Source organism: Haliotis rufescens, unplaced genomic scaffold, assembly GCF_023055435.1.
Source record: "Haliotis rufescens isolate VD_foot unplaced genomic scaffold, xgHalRufe1.0.p SCAF_13, whole genome shotgun sequence".
In the NCBI taxonomy this organism is placed as follows: domain Eukaryota; kingdom Metazoa; phylum Mollusca; class Gastropoda; order Lepetellida; family Haliotidae; genus Haliotis; species Haliotis rufescens.
This window is the reverse complement of record NW_025963813.1, coordinates 35654714-35674381: the sequence shown is the minus strand read 5'-3', so window position 1 is coordinate 35674381 and position 19668 is coordinate 35654714. Positions and strand designations below refer to the sequence as shown.

Below are 19668 nucleotides of genomic sequence, written 5' to 3'. Positions count from 1 at the left end.
AGATACACCTCTCCACTGTCCTGCCTTCAATCGCCGGTGGGGGCACGGGTGGCCCAGTCGCCTAAGGCGCCGCAATTCGCTGTGCAGAGTTGCGTCCCCTGGACACGCTAGAAACCTATGATTGTGGGTTCGAATCCCGTTCACACCGATTATGTTTCTAGGTTTGTCAGCATCATACCCGTGCTCGTGGGTTTCACCGAAGTGGTAAACGTCTGAGACCTGCATCACTTCGGGCGTTCCTCCCACATTAAGCTGACACGCCGTGATATAACTGGAATACTGTTAAAAGCGGCGTTAAACCCAACTCACTTACTCACTCACTCACTCACTCAATCGCCGGTTCTAATATTGAATACACAGTACATGTACATGTTTAGATCATGATCTGTCTGAGCGAGTGAGAATGTATGATCGTGCGTGCGTGCGTGCGTGCGTGCGTGCGTGAGAGAGAGAGAGAGAGAGAGAGAGAGGGGGTGGGGGGGGGGTGGGGGGGGGGGGGGGGGGGGGGTTACGCCATGTTTGTACCTTAAATGCTGTTCGATGCAATCTGACACGCAATAAAAGTTATATGGGTCTGCCAACAATGCGGGAGCCAGACATGAGACTTTAGTGTCCACTTCTGTGTCCCCACCCTGTATCTCCAGGCAGACGAGGGGACGCCATCGACAATGGGGACTCCGGGGACGCGGTACCTAGACTTTCTGGACATCCTGCTGAAAGCGAGAGATGAGGACGGCGTGGGGATGACGACCGGTGAGATCCAGAACGAGGTGGACACCATATTGTTTGAAGGTCAGTTCGCCGATAACCCAGTTAGGACACCTCACGGTAAACAGGAATAGTTTTCAAAGATTGAAAGATTGATATTTTCTGTTGGCAGATGTGTATCTACATTTCTTTAACTTTTGATAGGAATTTCGGTAAAACTGCCTATTCTTCAGTGACACACGTGTGGGTGGTTAGCCTTATGGTAAAAGTGCTCATCACACCGAAGACCCGGGTTCGATTCCCAACATGGGTACAATGTGTGAAGCCCATTTCAGGCGTCCCCCGCCGTGATATTGCTGGAATATTGCTAAAAGCGGCGTAAAACCATACTCACTCACTCACCGACTCAGTGATACACCGAATGAGTTTCTTTCCGTATACCAATCAAGCGTGGAGTCGTATGTCATGTAAACCCTACAAGTATGTCCATATTGTAATTTACAACTTTTACGCCTATTGGCGATTGCCTGTGCAATTATTGTTCAGGTTTGACATGGTGTATTGTTTTAATTAGCAGTAGTCTCAAGATCACAATCAATCTGCCCCGTTATAACGCTACGTCACTCATCTGGCGACGTCTCTTTTGAAAAGCTAATTCCTGTTCCAGTATGTGAGTTGGTTGGTTTGTTGTTTAACGCCGCACTCAGCAATATTCCAGCTATATGACGGCGGTCTGTAAATAATCGAGTCTGGACCAGACAATCCAGTGATTGACATCATGAGCATCGATCCACGCAATTGGGATCGATGACATGCATCAACCAAGTCAGCGAGCCTGAACACCCGATCCCGTTAGTCGCCTTTTACGACAAGCATAGTCGCCTTTTACGGCAAGTATGGGTTGCTGAAGACCTATTCTACCCCGGAATCTTCACGGGTTGGAGTTTGGAGATGGTTTTGATAACGTTCTTTGTACAGGTCATGACACAACAGCTAGCGCCATCTCGTGGACGTTGTACTCCCTGGCGCAGCACGCCGACTACCGGCGGAGGGTGCAGACGGAACTTGACGGGGTCCTGCACGACAGAGATACTGTCACCTGGTACGTATGTAACTGAGTTTGTGGTGGGAAATTAGACGATCCAACACAGGCGGAGGTTTGTATTTTTTATTGCCATGGAAGATAATATATTGACATCCTGTAATGCACAAATAATAATATTATAAAAACATATTCATACATGAACATCACAATCAGTGATGTATGAAATCATTGTCATCTTCACGCATTTTTTTGGTTTGTTGTTTTACGCCGCACTCAGCAATATTCCAGCTATATGACGGCGTTCTGTAAATAATCGAGTCTGGACCAGACAATCCAGTAATTGACATCATGCACCAACCAAGTCAGCGAGCCTGACCATCCGATCCCGTTAGTCGCCTTTTACGACAAGCATAGTCACATTTAACGGCAAGCATGGGTTGCTGAAGACTTATTCTACCCCGGAATCTTCACGGGTCTCCTCACGCAAGTGAATGTACAGTTAACCAAGGGAGACAACTCGATCACGATATTATATGTAGACTTTATGTAGGCTGTTAAAGCAATTGAATCTGGTATCAATGGGTCACCCATGGAAATGAGTCAAAAGACCATCTTGCGAAGTCTGGCTTTCAATATCCCGAGTTAACAATATCGGAATTCAGACCAGAACCAAATGATTTCGACTTTGTATCAGCAAACTCATTCACCACTAGCTGGCGACAGTTGTGGGATGCTGGCGACAGTTGTAGAATGCTGGCCACAGTTGTGGGATGCTGGCGACAGTTTTGGGATGCTGGCGACAGTTTTGGGATGCTGGCGACAGTTGTGGGATGCCGGCGACAGTTGTGGGATGCCGGCGACAGTTGTGGGATGCCGGCCACAGTTGTGGGATGCTGGCGAAAGTTGTGGGATGCTGGCGACAGTTGTGGGAATCTGGCGTCAGTTGTGGGATGCTGGCGACAGTTGTGGGATGCTGGCCACAGTTGTGGGATGCTGGCGACAGTTGTTGGATGCTGGCCACAGTTGTTGGATGCTGGCGACAGTTGTGGGATGCTGGCGACAGTTGTGGGATGCTGGCGACAGTTGTTGGATGCTGGCGACAGTTGTGGGATGCTAGCCACAGTTGTGGGATGCTGGCCACAGTTGTGGGATGCTGGCGACAGTTGTGGGATGCTGGCGACAGTTGTGGGATGCTGGCCACAGTTGTTGGATGCTGGCCACAGTTGTGGGATGCTGGCCACAGTTGTGGGATGCTGGCCACAGTTGTGGGATGCTGGCGTCAGTTGTGGGATGCTGGCCACAGTTGTGGGATGCTGGCCACAGTTGTGGGATGCTGGCGACAGTTGCGGGATGCTGGCGACAGTTGTTGGATGCTGGCCACAGTTGTGGGATGCTGGCCACAGTTGTGGGATGCTGGCCACAGTTGTGGGATGCTGGCGACAGTTGTGGGATGCTGGCGACAGTTGTGGGATGCTGGCCACAGTTGTTGGATGCTGGCCACAGTTGTGGGATGCTGGCCACAGTTGTGGGATGCTGGCCACAGTTGTGGGATGCTGGCCTCAGTTGTGGGATGCTGGCGACAGTTGTGGGATGCTGGCGACAGTTGTGGGATGCTGGCCACAGTTGTGGGATGCTGGCCACAGTTGTGGGATGCTGGCCACAGTTGTGGGATGCTGGCGTCAGTTGTGGGATGCTGGCCACAGTTGTGGGATGCTGGCGACAGTTGTGGGATGCTGGCGACAGTTGTGGGATGCTGGCGACAGTTGTGGGATGCCGGCCACAGTTGTGGGATGCTGGCGACAGTTGTGGGATGCTGGCGACAGTTGTGGGATGCTGGCGACAGTTGTGGGATGCTGGCGACAGTTGTGGGATGCCGGCCACAGTTGTGGGATGCTGGCGACAGTTGTGGGATGCTGGCGACAGTTGTGGGATGCTGGCGACAGTTGTGGGATGCTGGCGACAGTTGTGGGATGCTGGCGACAGTTGTGGGATGCTGGCGACAGTTGTGGGATGCTGGCGACAGTTGTGGGATGCTGGCGACAGTTGTGGGATGCTGGCGACAGTTGTGGGATGCTGGCTGACAGATGAATTCAATTTGTCCTTCTGATCACATAACCATAAGGAAGTCCTCGTTAAAAAAACCTTCAACTTGGACTTTGTGGGTGTGGGTGCTTACCGCAGTGTCATTGATATAGAGGTATCCTCTGTATGTTTATTTGATGAAAATACTCCCGAGGCAGTGAAGGCTTATTTAATTATTAAAATCAGATTAAATTTAAGAAGTGCAATACTTGAGAGAGAAAGCTCATTTTCTCTTATTACACTTTTGGGCCCCAGCATATTTTAAGGCAATAGGGGCAATATTAGACTTCGTGACCGCATCAGGAAAATTTGACATATTGTATAAGTTAAATGTATATTGACTAATCAACTATTTTAAATAGTGATTACTTGCTGTTTTAATACATTAATTAGATTATGAAGCAGATTAGTTCATCATGCCATTTCCATTACTCACTTTGCTCTTGTTTGAAAACATTTGATGTGTTGGGCGCAAATAGGCCTTTTATGGTCCAAGTCGCCATTAAACCCAAATACGGGAAACTACGGTTATAACGAACTCAAAGGGACTACTCATTTTAATTCGTTATAACCGTGGTTCGTTATAAGCATATATACAGCATAACTACAGCAAAAATTCGGGACCAAAAAGTAAATTCGTTATATCCGTCAGTTCGTTATAAGCGTGTTCGTTTTAACCGTAGTCTACTGTACCATATCATACCTTAATATCCATGGTTGTATAGAAATTGAATATTGTAGATACAATTACCACTTTCTGGCAAGTATTATATTAAGTACAGTAACTAATCATGCACTTGGCATGATACATATTTACAATATATGTGCAAAGATATATAATGCTAAAGAAGGCCTACAAACTCATACGCACTTCGTCCACAGTTATTGACACAGTGGGATGTGCTGCACCTAGAATATGAAATACAATTATCAACACGCTCCATTTATGTATATATACTCATATATAAACTATATATATACTCTCTCTCTCTTTCTCTCTCTCTCTCTCTCTCTCTCTCTCTCTCTCTCTCTCTATGTCTCTCTCTCTCTATGTCTCTCTCTCTCTGTCTCTGTCTGTCTGTCTGTCTCTCTCTTTCTCTCACTCTCGGGGGCACGGGTGGCCCAGTCGTCTAAGGCGCCGCGATTCGCTGTGCAGAGTTGCGTCCCTTGGGCACGCCAGAAACCTATGATTGTGGGTTCGAATCCCGGTTCGCCCCAATTATGTTTCTAGGTTTGTCAGCACCATACCCGTGCTCGTGGGTTTCACCGAAGTGGTAAACGTCTGAGACCTGCATCACTTCGGGCTTTCCTCCCACATTAAGCTGACACGCCGTGATATAACTGGAATACTGTTAAAAGCGGAGTAAACCCAACTTACTCACTCACTCACTCTCTCACTCTCTCACACACACCAACAGACAAACAAGCCTACTGAAGCTCATACTGATGACACAATTGCTATCTTGATAGCGCCTCCCGCGTCCATATGATAAATTCAATGCATATCGCCTGTACATATTATATTCTGCCTGTGAATGTTTCCATTGCTCTGGAAACGGGTTCTGAGGACTCCGTAGATACACATAACGCATTAACCCTGTTATGCTCGTTCTCTCTACATCTAGGGGCGACCTTCCGACATTGGAATACCTGACTCTGTGTATAAAGGAATCCCTCCGATACCACTCCCCCGTCCCTTTCATCGCCAGACAGACGGAGGACGTCGTCAACATCGGCGGCGTGACGCTACCGACGGGGACGATAGTCGCTGTGTCCATATACAACCTTCACCGCCACCCGGATATCTGGGAAGAGCCAGACGTTTTCAGGCCCGACAGATTCCACCCAGACAACATGGCGAAAATGGACCCTTTCTCGTTTGTCCCTTTTTCAGCCGGCCCAAGGTAAGCAGTGTTATTGTGTCAGCTGGTGTGATACATGGGTTTTAACATCAATTTTATTAATCCGTGAGTGGGTTAAACTTTCACATCGCGTCGACACTATTTCAGCCACATAGCGACTTTTTTATGCCTCAGAGTCAAATTGACCAATCAGAGAGCAGAACTACTAACCCAGGGGCGGTCGGGTAGCCTAGCGGTTAAAGCGTTCGCTCGTCACGCCGAAGACCCGGGTTCGAGTCCCGACATGGGTTCAATGTGGGAAGCCCATTTCTGGTGTCCCCCGCCGTGATATTGCTGGAATATTGCTAAAAGCGGCGTAAAACCAGTCTTACTCACTTCTAATCCCATATGAGCCCGTACACCGTCAGTAAAAATCCAAGATGGTTGTTGCTGACCTAATATGAGACCGTATACGGCAACTATAGACACCATAACTAATATTATTACTCCGAGGAGCCAAACAGCAACTCAAAACAGACCCCGTATGGGCGGTTGGTCAGTCTAGTCGTCAGCTCTTGGTTTGGATTCCTACTTAGGTACAATGTGTGAAGCTCATTTCTGTTGTCCCCCCCCCCCCCCCCCCCCCCCGTGATATTGCTGAACTATTGCTAAAACGGCGTAAATCCCAACTCACTAACTCACCAAACACCATATTACACAGCGAGTTTTTATGCTAATGAAATTTCTCTGTAGATAAATCCCCAGTTGAAACTTAAATAACGTGTTCCACACCAGCTGAACGGGGCGGCCGGGTAGCCTAGTGGTTTAAGGGTTCGCCCGTCACGCCGAATGTCCGGGAACACGTCCCATTTTAATTCTGGAAACCCAAAAGTCCAGAAACTCTACGCTCTTTGCCCAGTCTCGGTTAAAGGTATTTACAAAATTAAACATGCCGTTTTCATGGGAACATACCAAGGAAGAAAAAATGAAAAAAAAATTGTTTAAAAACTCATTATTTAGACTATGTCGCCCATGGGCCTGCCCATGGGCGAAGTGTGGCCCATGGGCCTGCCCATGGGCGAAGTCTGGCCCATGGGTAGGCCCATGGGCAGGCCCATGGGCGAGAATATTTTCCTCTACTTAACACTCATGTTTTTGTTTCGCAAATACATTTAATGTATTCATTCAAGTATCATGACACAAAATTTAACTCATTTTAACTTAATTCAACGATTTTATAGCGACATTGAAATATTTCGCCCATGGGCGAGAAAAAGGTTTGGCCCATGGGCGAGAATATGTTCCTTTACTTAAAACTCATGATTTTGTTTCGCAAATACATTAAATGTATTTATTGAAGTATCATGACACAAAATTAAACTCATTTTAACTTAATTCAACGATTTTATAGCGATATTGAAATATGGTATGAAAATGGTAATAGTTAAGAAAAACGTAACAGCCTTTTTATGATAATTCTCATATTCTTATTAGTACGTTGTGTCTAATTACAGTGTCGGCCTTATTTACAGGTGATTCTACAGTACTTGTTGTCGGTCAATTACAATCTGCCACACCACGCGTGAATAAACAGTTATGCAGGTGTTGCTGTGGGCAAATACCTAGCCTGTACATGTATATTTTTGTGGATACATGTATTACATATTTTCGTTGATATGTGGATATATTAAGCACCAAGACACAAAATGTTTATGAAAGATGAATTTGTGCCTTGATATATATATTCAACGCGAACGAAGCTTGTATTTTCTCCGCGATCCTGATGTGTATCATCGTTTAATTGGTCATTCATTAAAAGTATGTTGTGAGGGGTTATCAAAGGAGCCGCTCAATATACACAGTGTCGTCCGTTTCGCGTGAACTACCACCCTACCCTGTCAGTAAGAGTTATGTAATCGGTACACAAATATATTTGGTGCAATGTCAGTGTGGAAGGAGTTTGAATTACGTCCGCCAGTGGCCACAGAAAGTATAGTACCAATCAACAAGGACAATGCCGTACTAATAACCTAGTGACTCGCGTAACAACGGCTGTCAATATGTCTGCTACATCTACCATACCATCATCCCTGTCACAACTGGCGTATTAACGGCTTATTCAAAATATTAATTGTAGAAATGTCGTTACCAGACTAACGTACGTCGTATTCAGTCCTCAACTGGATGTTACATTCCTTATATCAGTTAACAGCCCTGTTTGTGAAAATATTTACTAGACATAAGATTTAATGACTAATAGAATCAATTGTAAGACCGCATAGACCATAAAACCGAATAAAATATGTCTTGGAATCATCTCTTGTGTATTAGATGATGGCAATGACCGGAAATGTTATAACGTTAGATTAAGAAGGAGAAACTTAAAGTGTTTTACAATACTTGGGAACATGAGCACTAAGATGTAGCAACATAAACATGCATGGAATAGGGAAAAAGGATGAAAACAAATTGAAAAGGATTTTAATACAAAATTATCGAACTAAATAACTTGCCTGAACAGAAGGGGTACCCAAACTTGTTTGACAGTTATTCGTGTGTTGTAGACTGTCGAATGGGACTCATGTGTGTACGTAGGGTACGCATATCTATTGCAAGTTTTAGTACTCATACACTTTCTCTTTTTGTGTTTTGTTTGTTTGTTAGTTGTATAACGCCACACTTAGCAATATTTCAGCTGTATGACGGCGGTCTGTAAATAATCGAGTCTGGACCAGACAATCCAGTGATTGACATCATGTGCATCGATCCACGCAATTGGGATACGATGACATGCATCAACCAAGTCAGCGAGCCTGACCACCCGATCCCGGTAGTCGCTTCTTACGACAAGCGCTGTCGCCCTTTTACGCGAAGAATGGTTTGTTGAAGATCTTCACGGGTCTATTGAATGCAGGGATTTGGGTAAAGTCATTCAGACAGCATACAATGCCAACTAAAAAATTATACTCAGTGCCTCCGCAAAGTAATATAGTACGGTACTTAGAGTACATGAGAGATTATACTCAGATTAGGGAGATGTTTAATCCATATAACGTGTTATTATTCTACCTAACAATGTATTTAATGAAATGAATGCAAAACAAACTCAAAAGGTTTCATTGAAAAAACTACCCCTAGTCTTGACTTATTAAACGTAACTTACAAACACAATCATAATCTGGTTAGTCTGTATCACTCAACGAGGCCGCTTACTCTGCCCACAGTATGACAGTATTGGGCAGTTCAGTAATTAGGAGCCAAATCCAGGCAGGTACGCTGGTCACACTTGACTGGTCTGACTGATGATTAGGTCTTCTGACAATTGGGAGTGAACCATAGCAAGAAGTATCTGCGAAACTATTTGCTCCTTTTATGGGACCGATTAGTTTTATTACCATGGGCCTCGGCAAAAGCGTGGTGTTGGAAGACAAGTTATACATGTACATCCGATATGGTGACTGTTTTTCGCTATTCATATTCTAAATACATTCATAATACCACAACATTTTAGTACTCCTTGAAACTTTACAATCACTTCAACATGTACAATAGATTGAACGAGAACACTTGATATATTGCAGATTATTAAAACATTGTCTCTATTATCAGCCGCTACGTTTGTATCGTTTGCATTGTACAAAGAAATATTTTATCTGTCATTTTGCAGATTTAGCCTCCGAATGTGCTCATTCAAATTAGGAACGAAAATAATTGCTTATCATGAGTATATATGATACAGTTAAAAGTTACTTGTACACTGTAGACGTATTCACTTTAAAGACGCATACGACCTTCGCGAGCGAGTTGAATGATCCAGGTTAATTGGAACGAAGTCTAGAAAGGGTTATAAAGTTTTGTATTTGGTAATGTGTAGGTTTGTTAAATATAATTTTTTAAATTCCTTTTATTTCAATATGTAAAAACATAACTATGCGCTTAAAAACAGAGCTGACTTGATGGGAGATAGCCACCTCAGATTGTCTGTTGGACACGGTTTAACCTTACTGTGTCCTCACCCTGGTTGTTGTTACCGTTGTTATAAGGGATTAAGAGCTACGGCTCATTGCATTTTTGGTTACAGTCTGTATCACTAAAGTGGACATGTGCAGGTGAACTCTGTTCAATTAGTATACGAAATCCTTGATTATTATATCATGCCAGAGTTCTGAAATTCAGTGACAATGTTGCTGAACAGTAGAATCTGATGGACGTTTTGTGCAGAACCTGTTTGACACTATGGGTTCCAGGACCACTAACACTCTGAGCTGAAAAAGTTTGGTCCTAACCGCACCCAACATCTACAAGTTTGTAAGCTTGTAGACATCATTAAGAAGTAATTAACAGTCCCATGCTGAGACCTTTCTCAAAATTCAGACCGGTGGCAGGCTGCCAACAAAGAGAAGAAAATATCGCAACCCCGACACGAGTGTGCTCAGTCAAACAATGAACTTACGACCGGCAGAAAACAACTCCAGTTGAGTATGCCGATGCTGTATCTCAGCCGTGTTGGCCTGAAAATTTAAACATGCTAATTAAATCCAAAATCGTATAAATATTTTTAATAGAAACCGTATCTTAATTTGTTCTTGCACTGCATCATATCGTGTATTTCATCTGTATATGTGTAATGTGTATATGTATCCATGACTACACTTATACCGCATATTCTGCAACAGACTATAATTAATCACCTTATTATTGTCTCTCCATTTACCATGGCTGACTGCACTAATACCCTTTTAACAGTGGACACCGATATCAGTATACATGTAGGCTTTTTGTTCAAAAAGGAATATGCAGGAAATTATATGTAACAATTAACTGTGTACTAATTACATGTTTGAATGTTATCAGTTTTACGTTCTGAGATACAGTGATGTAAGCATCTTCTAAAATCTTCTAAAAATATAATAAAATACAAAACTCTCTGCCGTAATTTTTTGTGGAAATCATTCGATCAAGTAAAAATGACTGCGTGACAAGACGAATCAACTATATATTTATACCCGATAAAAGAAACTGCCGTATTTTAGGAACAGTGCTATAACAAGACATTTGAAATTGCTAACAAGCAGATACATTAGATACAGTGACTAGACTACAGGTACGTAATCTGTATCAATCAAAGGTGTAAAAAAACTGAAAATCATATCTGTCGGAGACCTACCAAATTACCAAGTTTTATCATTTATCATTTATATTTTTTTCAATGCAAATACTTTAGTGATACATTTTTTAGAGGAGAGGGCATACACACAAGTATATTGCTTCCGTGTGTGAATGCAGGTTGTACTTGGTATCTCAGTTCTCAGTTTCATACCGGTTGTATAACTGAATTTGTATATGGAACCATGCGTACAGCATGACAATTACTTGCTATTCGTCAGTTTACAACACACATAACACGGTCAAACAATTTTAGGCACCGCTTTTGCGAGTTATTTAGTACAATAATGTTTTATTAAAATCTATTTCAATTTGTTTTCACCATTTTCCCTATTGACAGTCGTTGTTGCGTGCGTCACTAGGTAATTAGTACGGATTGACCTTGTTTATTGTTTCTATACTTTGAGGATTTCTGTGGCAAGTGGCGGACGTAATTCAAACTCCTTCCGCACTGACACCGCATCAAATATATTTGTGTACCGATTACATAACTCTAATGGACAGGGTGGGGTGGTAGTTCACCGGACGACACTGTGTATATTGGGCGGCTCCTTTGATATCTCCTCCAAACATACGTTTATTGAATGACCCCATTAAACGATGCTACACATCTCGATGAATATATCAAGGCACTAATTCATCTTTCATAAACATTTTTTTGTCTTTGTGCTTAATATATCCACATATCAACGAACATTTGTAAAAAATGTATCCTAAAAAAAATAAACATTTTCAGGCTAGGTATTTGCCCACAGCAACACCTGCATAACTGTTTATTCACGCGTGTTGTGGTAGATCGTAATTGACCGAGAGCAGGTATTGTAGAATCACCTGTAAATAAGGCCGACACTGTAATTAGAAACAACGTACTAATGAGAATTATCATAAGAAGGCTGTTGTTTTTTCTGAACTGTTACCATTTTCATACCAAAAGTGACAATGCAGTTAAAAGTTGCTTTAGGGTCACAATATTCACTCACGTTTTCCTCATCGCATTGAAACATAATTCCTACTGGTCAGTTCGAAACCGCATGTAATTAAATAATTATTTCGAGATTTCGTTAGAATGTAAGATATTCAGCCAAACGTTATGCAATAAAAGACGAATAGTTTTTTTCATTAAAATACGCGCACGCGTACCTGTATATTGCATACCTAGTGTCACGTAATTGCCCAGTGTGATGTATCAACGGGACATAAAATGGGAAATGAAATAGAAACTAACTAAAATTTAATGTTGTGGAAAATAACTCCAATGAATTTGAGTACACGCACATGAATTCGTATGATAAACTGTCAAAACGTTTTGAGAGGTAAGGCCGGGTTCATTAAAGATCGCTACAATATGTAAAACAGGTGAAATTTGTAGAACTAAAGGAAACATCCAACCAAAAGCCCTTTTTAAATAGTAATGTAATGATATAATATAAAGTATATTTCACATGATACAATATACTTTGCAAACAGTTAGTTGATGCTTGAAAGGGACTGACGAAAACATGGGCGAAATATTTTAATAACGCCGTAAAATAGTTGAATTAAGTAAAAATTAGTTAAATTTTGTGTCATGATACATGAATAAATACATTTAATGTATTTGCGAAAGAAAAACATGAGTTTTAAGTAAAGAAACATGTTCTCGCCCATGGGCCTGCCCATGGGCCAAACCTTTTTCTCGCCCATGGGCGATATATTTTAATATCGCTATAAAATCGTTGAATTAAGTTAAAATGAGTTTAATTTTGTGTCATGATACTTCAATAAATACATTTAATGTATTTGCGAAACAAAATCATGAGTTTTAAGTAAAGGAACATATTCTCGCCCATGGGCCAAACCTTTTTCTCGCCCATGGGCGAAATATTTCAATATCGCTATAAAATCGTTGAATTAAGTTAAAATGAGTTAAATTTTGTGTCATGATACTTGAATGAATACATTAAATGTATTTGCGAAACAAAAACATGAGTTTTAAGTAGAGGAAAATATTCTCGCCCATGGGCCTGCCCATGGGCCTACCCATGGGCCAGACTTCGCCCATGGGCAGGCCCATGGGCGACATAGTCTAAATATTGAGTTTTTAAACATTTTTTTTTTCATTTTTTCTTCCTTGGTATGTTCCCATGAAAACGGCATGTTTAATTTTGTAAATACCTTTAACCGAGACTGGGCAAAGAGCGTAGAGTTTCTGGACTTTTGGGTTTCCAGAATTAAAATGGGACGTGTTCCGGGTTTGATTCGCCCATATCGGTACAATGTGTAACGTCCATTTCTGTTGTCCCCCGCCGTAATATTGTAAAGTTCGGCGTAAAACCCTACGCACTCACTCACTCACTTTAGACTGTTATCTCATGGTAGAGATACGGGTAGTTTGGCCATACCATCTTTCCAAACTGATAACGACAAATACCGTAACAATACGTTTTCTGAAGTGACGTTATGGTCAAAATGGGTATACCACTGAATGGTTTGGTCAGGTTAAAGATGTCACAGTGGCTTAGAGTAACGCTGAAACCATTGGACTAGACAGAAATAACATCCGCAACTTAGTAGTATCCCACTTGACAATGCCGACATGGGGTCGAGTTGATTAGATACAATGATCTACTGAGTCCGATTCAAAGCGTTGGTATCGAAACTGCTGCTTCGTTTACGTAGTGTATTGCCTGTATTAGACCTGACACCAGAACATTTCTTTTGGCAAGTAAGTCGAACTGACCGCCTTGTTGAACAATGCCTGCCTGAATCTGTCCAACAGTCTGCCGATAACATCTTCCCGAGGCAAGAGAGTTAACTGACTTTAAAAGTCCAGTTTCCACCCTTGCCGAACTAGGCTGGAATTCCTGGGCTCTATCGTAGCGCCACCAGTTGCTATTACGAGTTATGTCTCTTCTAAGCCTCTCCTTTAGACCAATCAGATTCCACCTCTCGTAACATTTGCATTTGCTTCAAACAAAACAGTGGCGCCCAGTCAAGACGATCTGATCGATAATCAAGGTCTATGTTGTGATAAAACGGGTCTTATATCACGAAATGCGTGAGCACCTTGATTAAAAACATAAAAAGATTTGGAAATATCTGTTGACAACGAGTTGGCGGTGCACATGCTTTGCAAATCCTGCAATCGACCGAAATCTGCACGACAGTTTACGAACCGGATTTCGATTTCGTTGCACGATTTTGATTGGACTATGCATAGACTCGTTAGTCCAGCCAAAATGTAACTCCATAATACCAGCCTAGTTCGGCAAGGGTGGAAACTTTTATAGTCAGTTAACTCCCTTGCCTTGGGAACATGGCCGATAACGCCATGAGTAAAGTTGGCGACCAACCTGACGCGCGATGCCAATGCTTCCATAAGACCTACTTCTCTTGTCGTGTCTTCTTTTGTGAGTGATCTCGTAATGGCATATTATTAACTACCGTGGATCAAACGGCTACCGTCAGGAGCCATGACTGAGAAACGACGAGGCAGCCATTGCTCAAGATCGTCAGTTTTTCAAATATTCACATATTGCCTCACAACACACAAAATGCATAAATTTCAACCAAACAAAAGTATGACAGGTGATCAGTTTATAATTTGTTTGTTGTTTAACGCCGCCCTCAGCAATATTCCAGCTGTATGACGGGGGTCTGTAAATAATTGAGCCTGGATCGGGCAATCCAGTGATTTTCATCATGAGCATCGATCTACGCAATTGGAAACGATGACATGCACCAACCAAGTCAGTAGGCCTGACCACCTGATCCCGTTAGTCGCCTCTAAGGACAAGCATAGTCGCCTCTTACGGCAAGCATGTGTTGCTGAAGACCTATTCTAACCAGTTTATGAAACATACCAGTGACAGTAACGTTTTGTCGAGCATAATCGACAATAGGCATTTCTTATATGGGTTTTCGTCAGTTATTTCAAGTTGTATTAATATTCACATGTTAAACATAATCGAAGAATCAAAATGACATTTATAATGTTATTTCTCACTTTTGAATCAGCGTACCGGTAGCTGTCTCGGAAATATTCGTGTCCGAGTTTACCAAACGGGACACCTTCACCGTTGACATCAACTCGTATCAATGATTTGTGTTCTCTTTACAGAAACTGCATTGGACAAAATTTTGCCATGAACGAACTGAAGGTGGTGATTGGAAGGATACTTCAAAGGCACGTGATGTTTTCACACACTTTGTCACACTTCCGGCAATGCTCCCGAGGGGGTCCATCAGGTGTCCATCAGGGGTCTATTAGGGGTCTATCAAGGGTCCATCAGGGGTCCATCAAGGGTCCATCAGGGGTCCATCAGGGATTCAGGTGTCCATCAGGGGTTCAGGTGTCCATCAGGGGTCCATCAGGGATTCAGGGGTCCATCAGGTGTCCATCAGGGGTCCATCAGGTGTCCATCAGGTGTCCATCACGTGTCCATCAGGGGTCCATCAGGTGTCCATCAGGGGTCCATCAAGGGTCCATCAAGGGTCCATCAGGTGTCCACCAGGGGTCCATCAGGTGTCCATCACGTGTCCATCAGGGGTCCATCAGGGGTCTATCAGGGGTACATCAGGGCTCCATCAGGGGTCCATATTGCACAGGGGCAGAGAAGGCCCCAAGTGCTCCATGCTTGCTTTAAGGCCGACGACTGGTGGACAGGTGGTTACAATGTGTGGTCTGGCTGTTTGGATGTCCTCGTAGCCTTCTCCTCACCGGCCTGTCCGTCTCAGATTTATCTGCATACAGCCAGCCGTGATAAAGCTGGAACATGGCTGATTGCGGCGCTAAGTAACACTCAGTCTGTGCCAATATGATTTTAGCAGGAACAAACATCTAAACTGAATCTTTGACTTATATAAAGAGAAGCAACATTTGGGAGTACAACTTATTCACTGCTGGGAAAATGTGGATCCCACTGTTGGGTCAAGCGTTCAACAATCATGGACCATTTCATCGCGTTTGAAACCACGTTTAAATACATAGATAACATAGCATTCAACCAACGTACGATTACATAGCCATTTTTGTCATGACGTTCAAGTATCGTCTCCCTGGTAAGTTTCTACTGGTCTGGTGGAGTGAGTGAGTTGGGTTTAACGTCGCTTTTAACAGTATTCCAGTTATATCACGGCGTGTCAGCTTAATGTGGGAGGAGAGCCCGAAGTGATGCAGGTCTCAGACGTATACCACTTCAGTGAAACCCACGAGCACGGGTATGGTGCTTACAAACCTAGAAACATAATCGGGGCGAACCGGGATTCGAACCCACAATCATAGGTTTCTGGCGTGCCAAAGGGACGTAACTCTGCACAGCGAATCGCGGCGCCTTAGACGACTGGGCCACCCGTGCCCCCCATACCTTGTGGAAGTGACATGTGGCAGAATCTTTCGTATAAATCATAACTCATTATCTCTTACAAATGATTCTAGTGCCTTCAAGACAGAATACCGACTGATAATGTTTTCAATGGGCATTTCAACCAGTCCTCTTAGCTCACTGAATGACCGTTTCGGAAATATTTGAAGTCTTTGATTGGCATTGGAGTATTTGTGTTGTTTCAGACAGTTACAAATCTAAATTGCTTATGAAGCGGAGCGTAACTTTGCTGATAGGCTACACATTTAACGACAGAAGAGTAAATTAACTGCGTTTCTGTAACAATACAAAACAACTTCGGATTTCGTCTATTTCAGATTTGACCTTTTGCCTGACCCCAGCCATGCCGCGCGCCACCAAGCGGCCGTTGTTATGCGAGCGGTAGAGGGATTGTGGGTATTTGCCAATCGCAGATAGCACACAGTCCTTGGTCAGGGCGCCTCTATGGAACACCTAGGCCCCAAACATGAACACACAGCATGTGTTAGACAGCTCAGGTTATTGCGATAGGCCAACCTACGTCCGAAGTAGAAAGATGAATCGACTGTCAATACTATGGACACAACTAAGAAACTGCCGAAGGGAGCATGCAGTCCGCCGAGTCAGTATATGGTTAACGATGTTTCATGTATCAGACCAGCAAGTTATTCTGAATGTGTCCTAGTATCTAAGACAAAATTGTTATGGATGAGCAACTTCTTTATTAATTATTAACAATTGTAATAAAGAAGTTGCTCATCCATAACAATTTTGTCTTAGTTACCATTCTAAATGCCACTCAAAGAAGTGTCCTAGTATATTTGGGCATGTAGCTTATAGTATAGCCTGAATCAATACCTGTGAAATATGGGTGCACGATCTATATCAGGAAGGGATTGCTTCGGGACGATTGTCCATAACCGATTCAAGGACAGATGGTTTATGTTGCCAAGGCTGTTATCTGTGTATGGTAACACCAGCAGCAGTTTCGCTACCTTGAGGTGGCAGTGGGCCTATTAATCCACGACTACATCCACGACTACATGGTCGGCAGTAATAACGTCCACACATTTGAACGTCCTGTGTTTGTCTGATCGGAGTGGTCGCCCAGTAGTAAAGAATTCACTCCTCACCGGGAGTCCCGGTTTCGATTCCCAACAGGATATCGTCACGTGTGAAGACTATTTCTAGTATCCTCGCCGAAATATTGATTGAATGTTTTCTCCACCTGACTCACTGGTCAGACCAGAGGCCTCCTCAGAAACCACAACGCCCGGAAAGCGAACAGGTTGTTTGAAAGATAATGACAGCGATTTTTAATCCAGTGCATCCCCATGTTGTAAATATCATAGGGAATAAAACATGTTTTATCAACCGAGTGTGTCCCTATGTAGTAAATATCATAGGGAATAAAACATGTATTATCAACCGAGTATGTCCCTATGTAGTAAATATCATAAGAAACAAAACATGTTTTATCAACCGAGTGTGTCCCCATGTAGTAAATATCATAAGAAACAAAACATGTTTTATCAACCGAGTGTGTCCCCATGTAGTAAATATCATAAGGAATAGATCCTGTATTATGGAAGCCTACAGCATGAATAAAAATTTCTTTTTCACACATTGTCTGTTTGTTTGTGTGTGATCGAGTCTTGACCAGACAATCCAGTGATTCATATTACGAGCGACGATCCTCGTCATCAAGGGGCGAAGACATACTTTCAACCAAGTATACCGAGCGTGGCCAACCGATTCATCAATTCAACTCTTACAATCAACATAGATTCCCGGGGACCTATTATAATCTGCTTTCAATAAACTCCATAGTCTGTGATTTTCACCTGAGGGCGAGTAACATTCCTGCCGACTAGTACCAGTAAGCTCAGTAAATAAAACCCAATTTTAACAACGCAGTCCGCTGAAATAACGAACACGATAGTACAATTAGAACAAGACTTTCCTGCAAGGTGAAGCTTGATTGTAATTCTCCCCGGCATCTCGGACTAAGTGAGATCACGCGAGACTGCGCCTGTGGAATCGGCTTCAGTGAGTTTGGACATCGGCGAGGTCAATATGCTTTTGCTGGCTCATGGAATTCAGGGCTTGTGTTCGTTGTGTTAGACCCTACAACTTTAAAGTTTGTATCAAGTTTTTGATAACTCATTTCATGGTTTGGTACCCATCAGGTAGTGTAGTTAGTAACTTGAAGAACACTCTTAGTCATCATGTCGGGCAGACGGGGTGTCGCCATTTTGGCAAAGTGACAAGATGAAGTTCAATGTCAGTGTTGATTTTGTTGATGGTTCTGTACTCCTGGGCGGTACAGAAATGAGTGTCAACCAAGTAAAGTGCCATATCAAATCGGCCTAGACTCACTTTGAGAAGCAACCTGAACGACCACTGCATCGAGTTTATGTGCAGTGTGCTGAGAAGGTAAGCAACCCTGCAGAGTCCTTCGTTTGGATGAGGTCGGCTGGCCTGAAAAGTGAAATAAAAGATTTTCTGTTTGCTGCTCAGGACCAGTCACTTCCCACTCGAAACCGTCAACGTGTGATTTTGCATTAAAATGTAAATATGAAATCGCAATACACTTAGTCATGTGGAGATGCAGTTTGCCTTGAACACACTTATAACCAGATATCCCACTAAACTATACAACTAGGCATCGGCGTTGTTTTTCGTAACCTGCAAGATGTCTCGCCCCCCTGTCGATGAATGTCATGTGCGAAAATACGACAAACCAATCAAAATGCGCGTATGAGTTCAAGTTCTTCGTCAAAGAATCACTCGGAAATAAGTTTTGATTTTACATATATCTTGTACCTAAAAATATACCCAAGACACAGTTAAATGTGTTCAATCACACTGTATAATTCCGCACGTCCCGATGTGCTTTAAATTGCATCTGAGATAAATATAATACATGGGAAATAGATGTGAACCATTATGCAACGAGTTGACAATTGTTTCAGGTATGCCCGTTTGCGCTAAGACGGAACCCGGTCGCAAAAATGGCCACGAGAGGGGCACGAGTCGCTATTCGGCTTGTCCCGGAATAACACGAGTTAGTCACGAATGTTTTTTTTCTGGAACAAGAATACTTTTAATCTTGACGAATAACTGTCTAGTGTGGAAAATTTTGTGTTAAGAAGAGCTTTGAGCTACTGTCGCTGCTACTGCTACTGTCGCTGCTACTGCTGCTACTACTACTACAACTACTACTGCTACTGCTACTACTACTACTACAACTACTACTGCTACTGCTACTGCTACTGGTACTGGTACTGGTACTGCTACTACTGCTACTGCTACTGCAACTACTGCTACTACTACTACTACTGCTACTACTATTACTATTACTGCTACTAGTACTACTACTACTAAATGATGGTCGTAAATGGTGTTGCCTCAAATCAGTTATACCATAAAATAAGAAAAAATAATCTTACATTCTCATGCATCGACCTGACCAACATTCAAG

The 19668-nt window shown here is 42.9% G+C and overlaps 1 protein-coding gene across 1 annotated transcript in view; it reads left to right on the top strand.

Moving 5' to 3' along the window:
• The window catches only part of LOC124117727 (cytochrome P450 4F6-like), a 28718-nt gene extending 11813 nt beyond the window's left edge, over positions 1–16905 (top strand). Inside the window, exons 7-11 of the mRNA XM_048394484.1 lie at positions 645–792; positions 1687–1810; positions 5461–5739; positions 14942–15007; positions 16523–16905. Of these exons, the coding sequence (XP_048250441.1) occupies positions 645–792; positions 1687–1810; positions 5461–5739; positions 14942–15007; positions 16523–16622 (717 nt within the window). The 3' untranslated portion in view covers positions 16623–16905. The remainder of the gene's footprint in view (positions 1–644; positions 793–1686; positions 1811–5460; positions 5740–14941; positions 15008–16522) is intronic.
• Positions 16906–19668: the final 2763 nt, after the last annotated feature.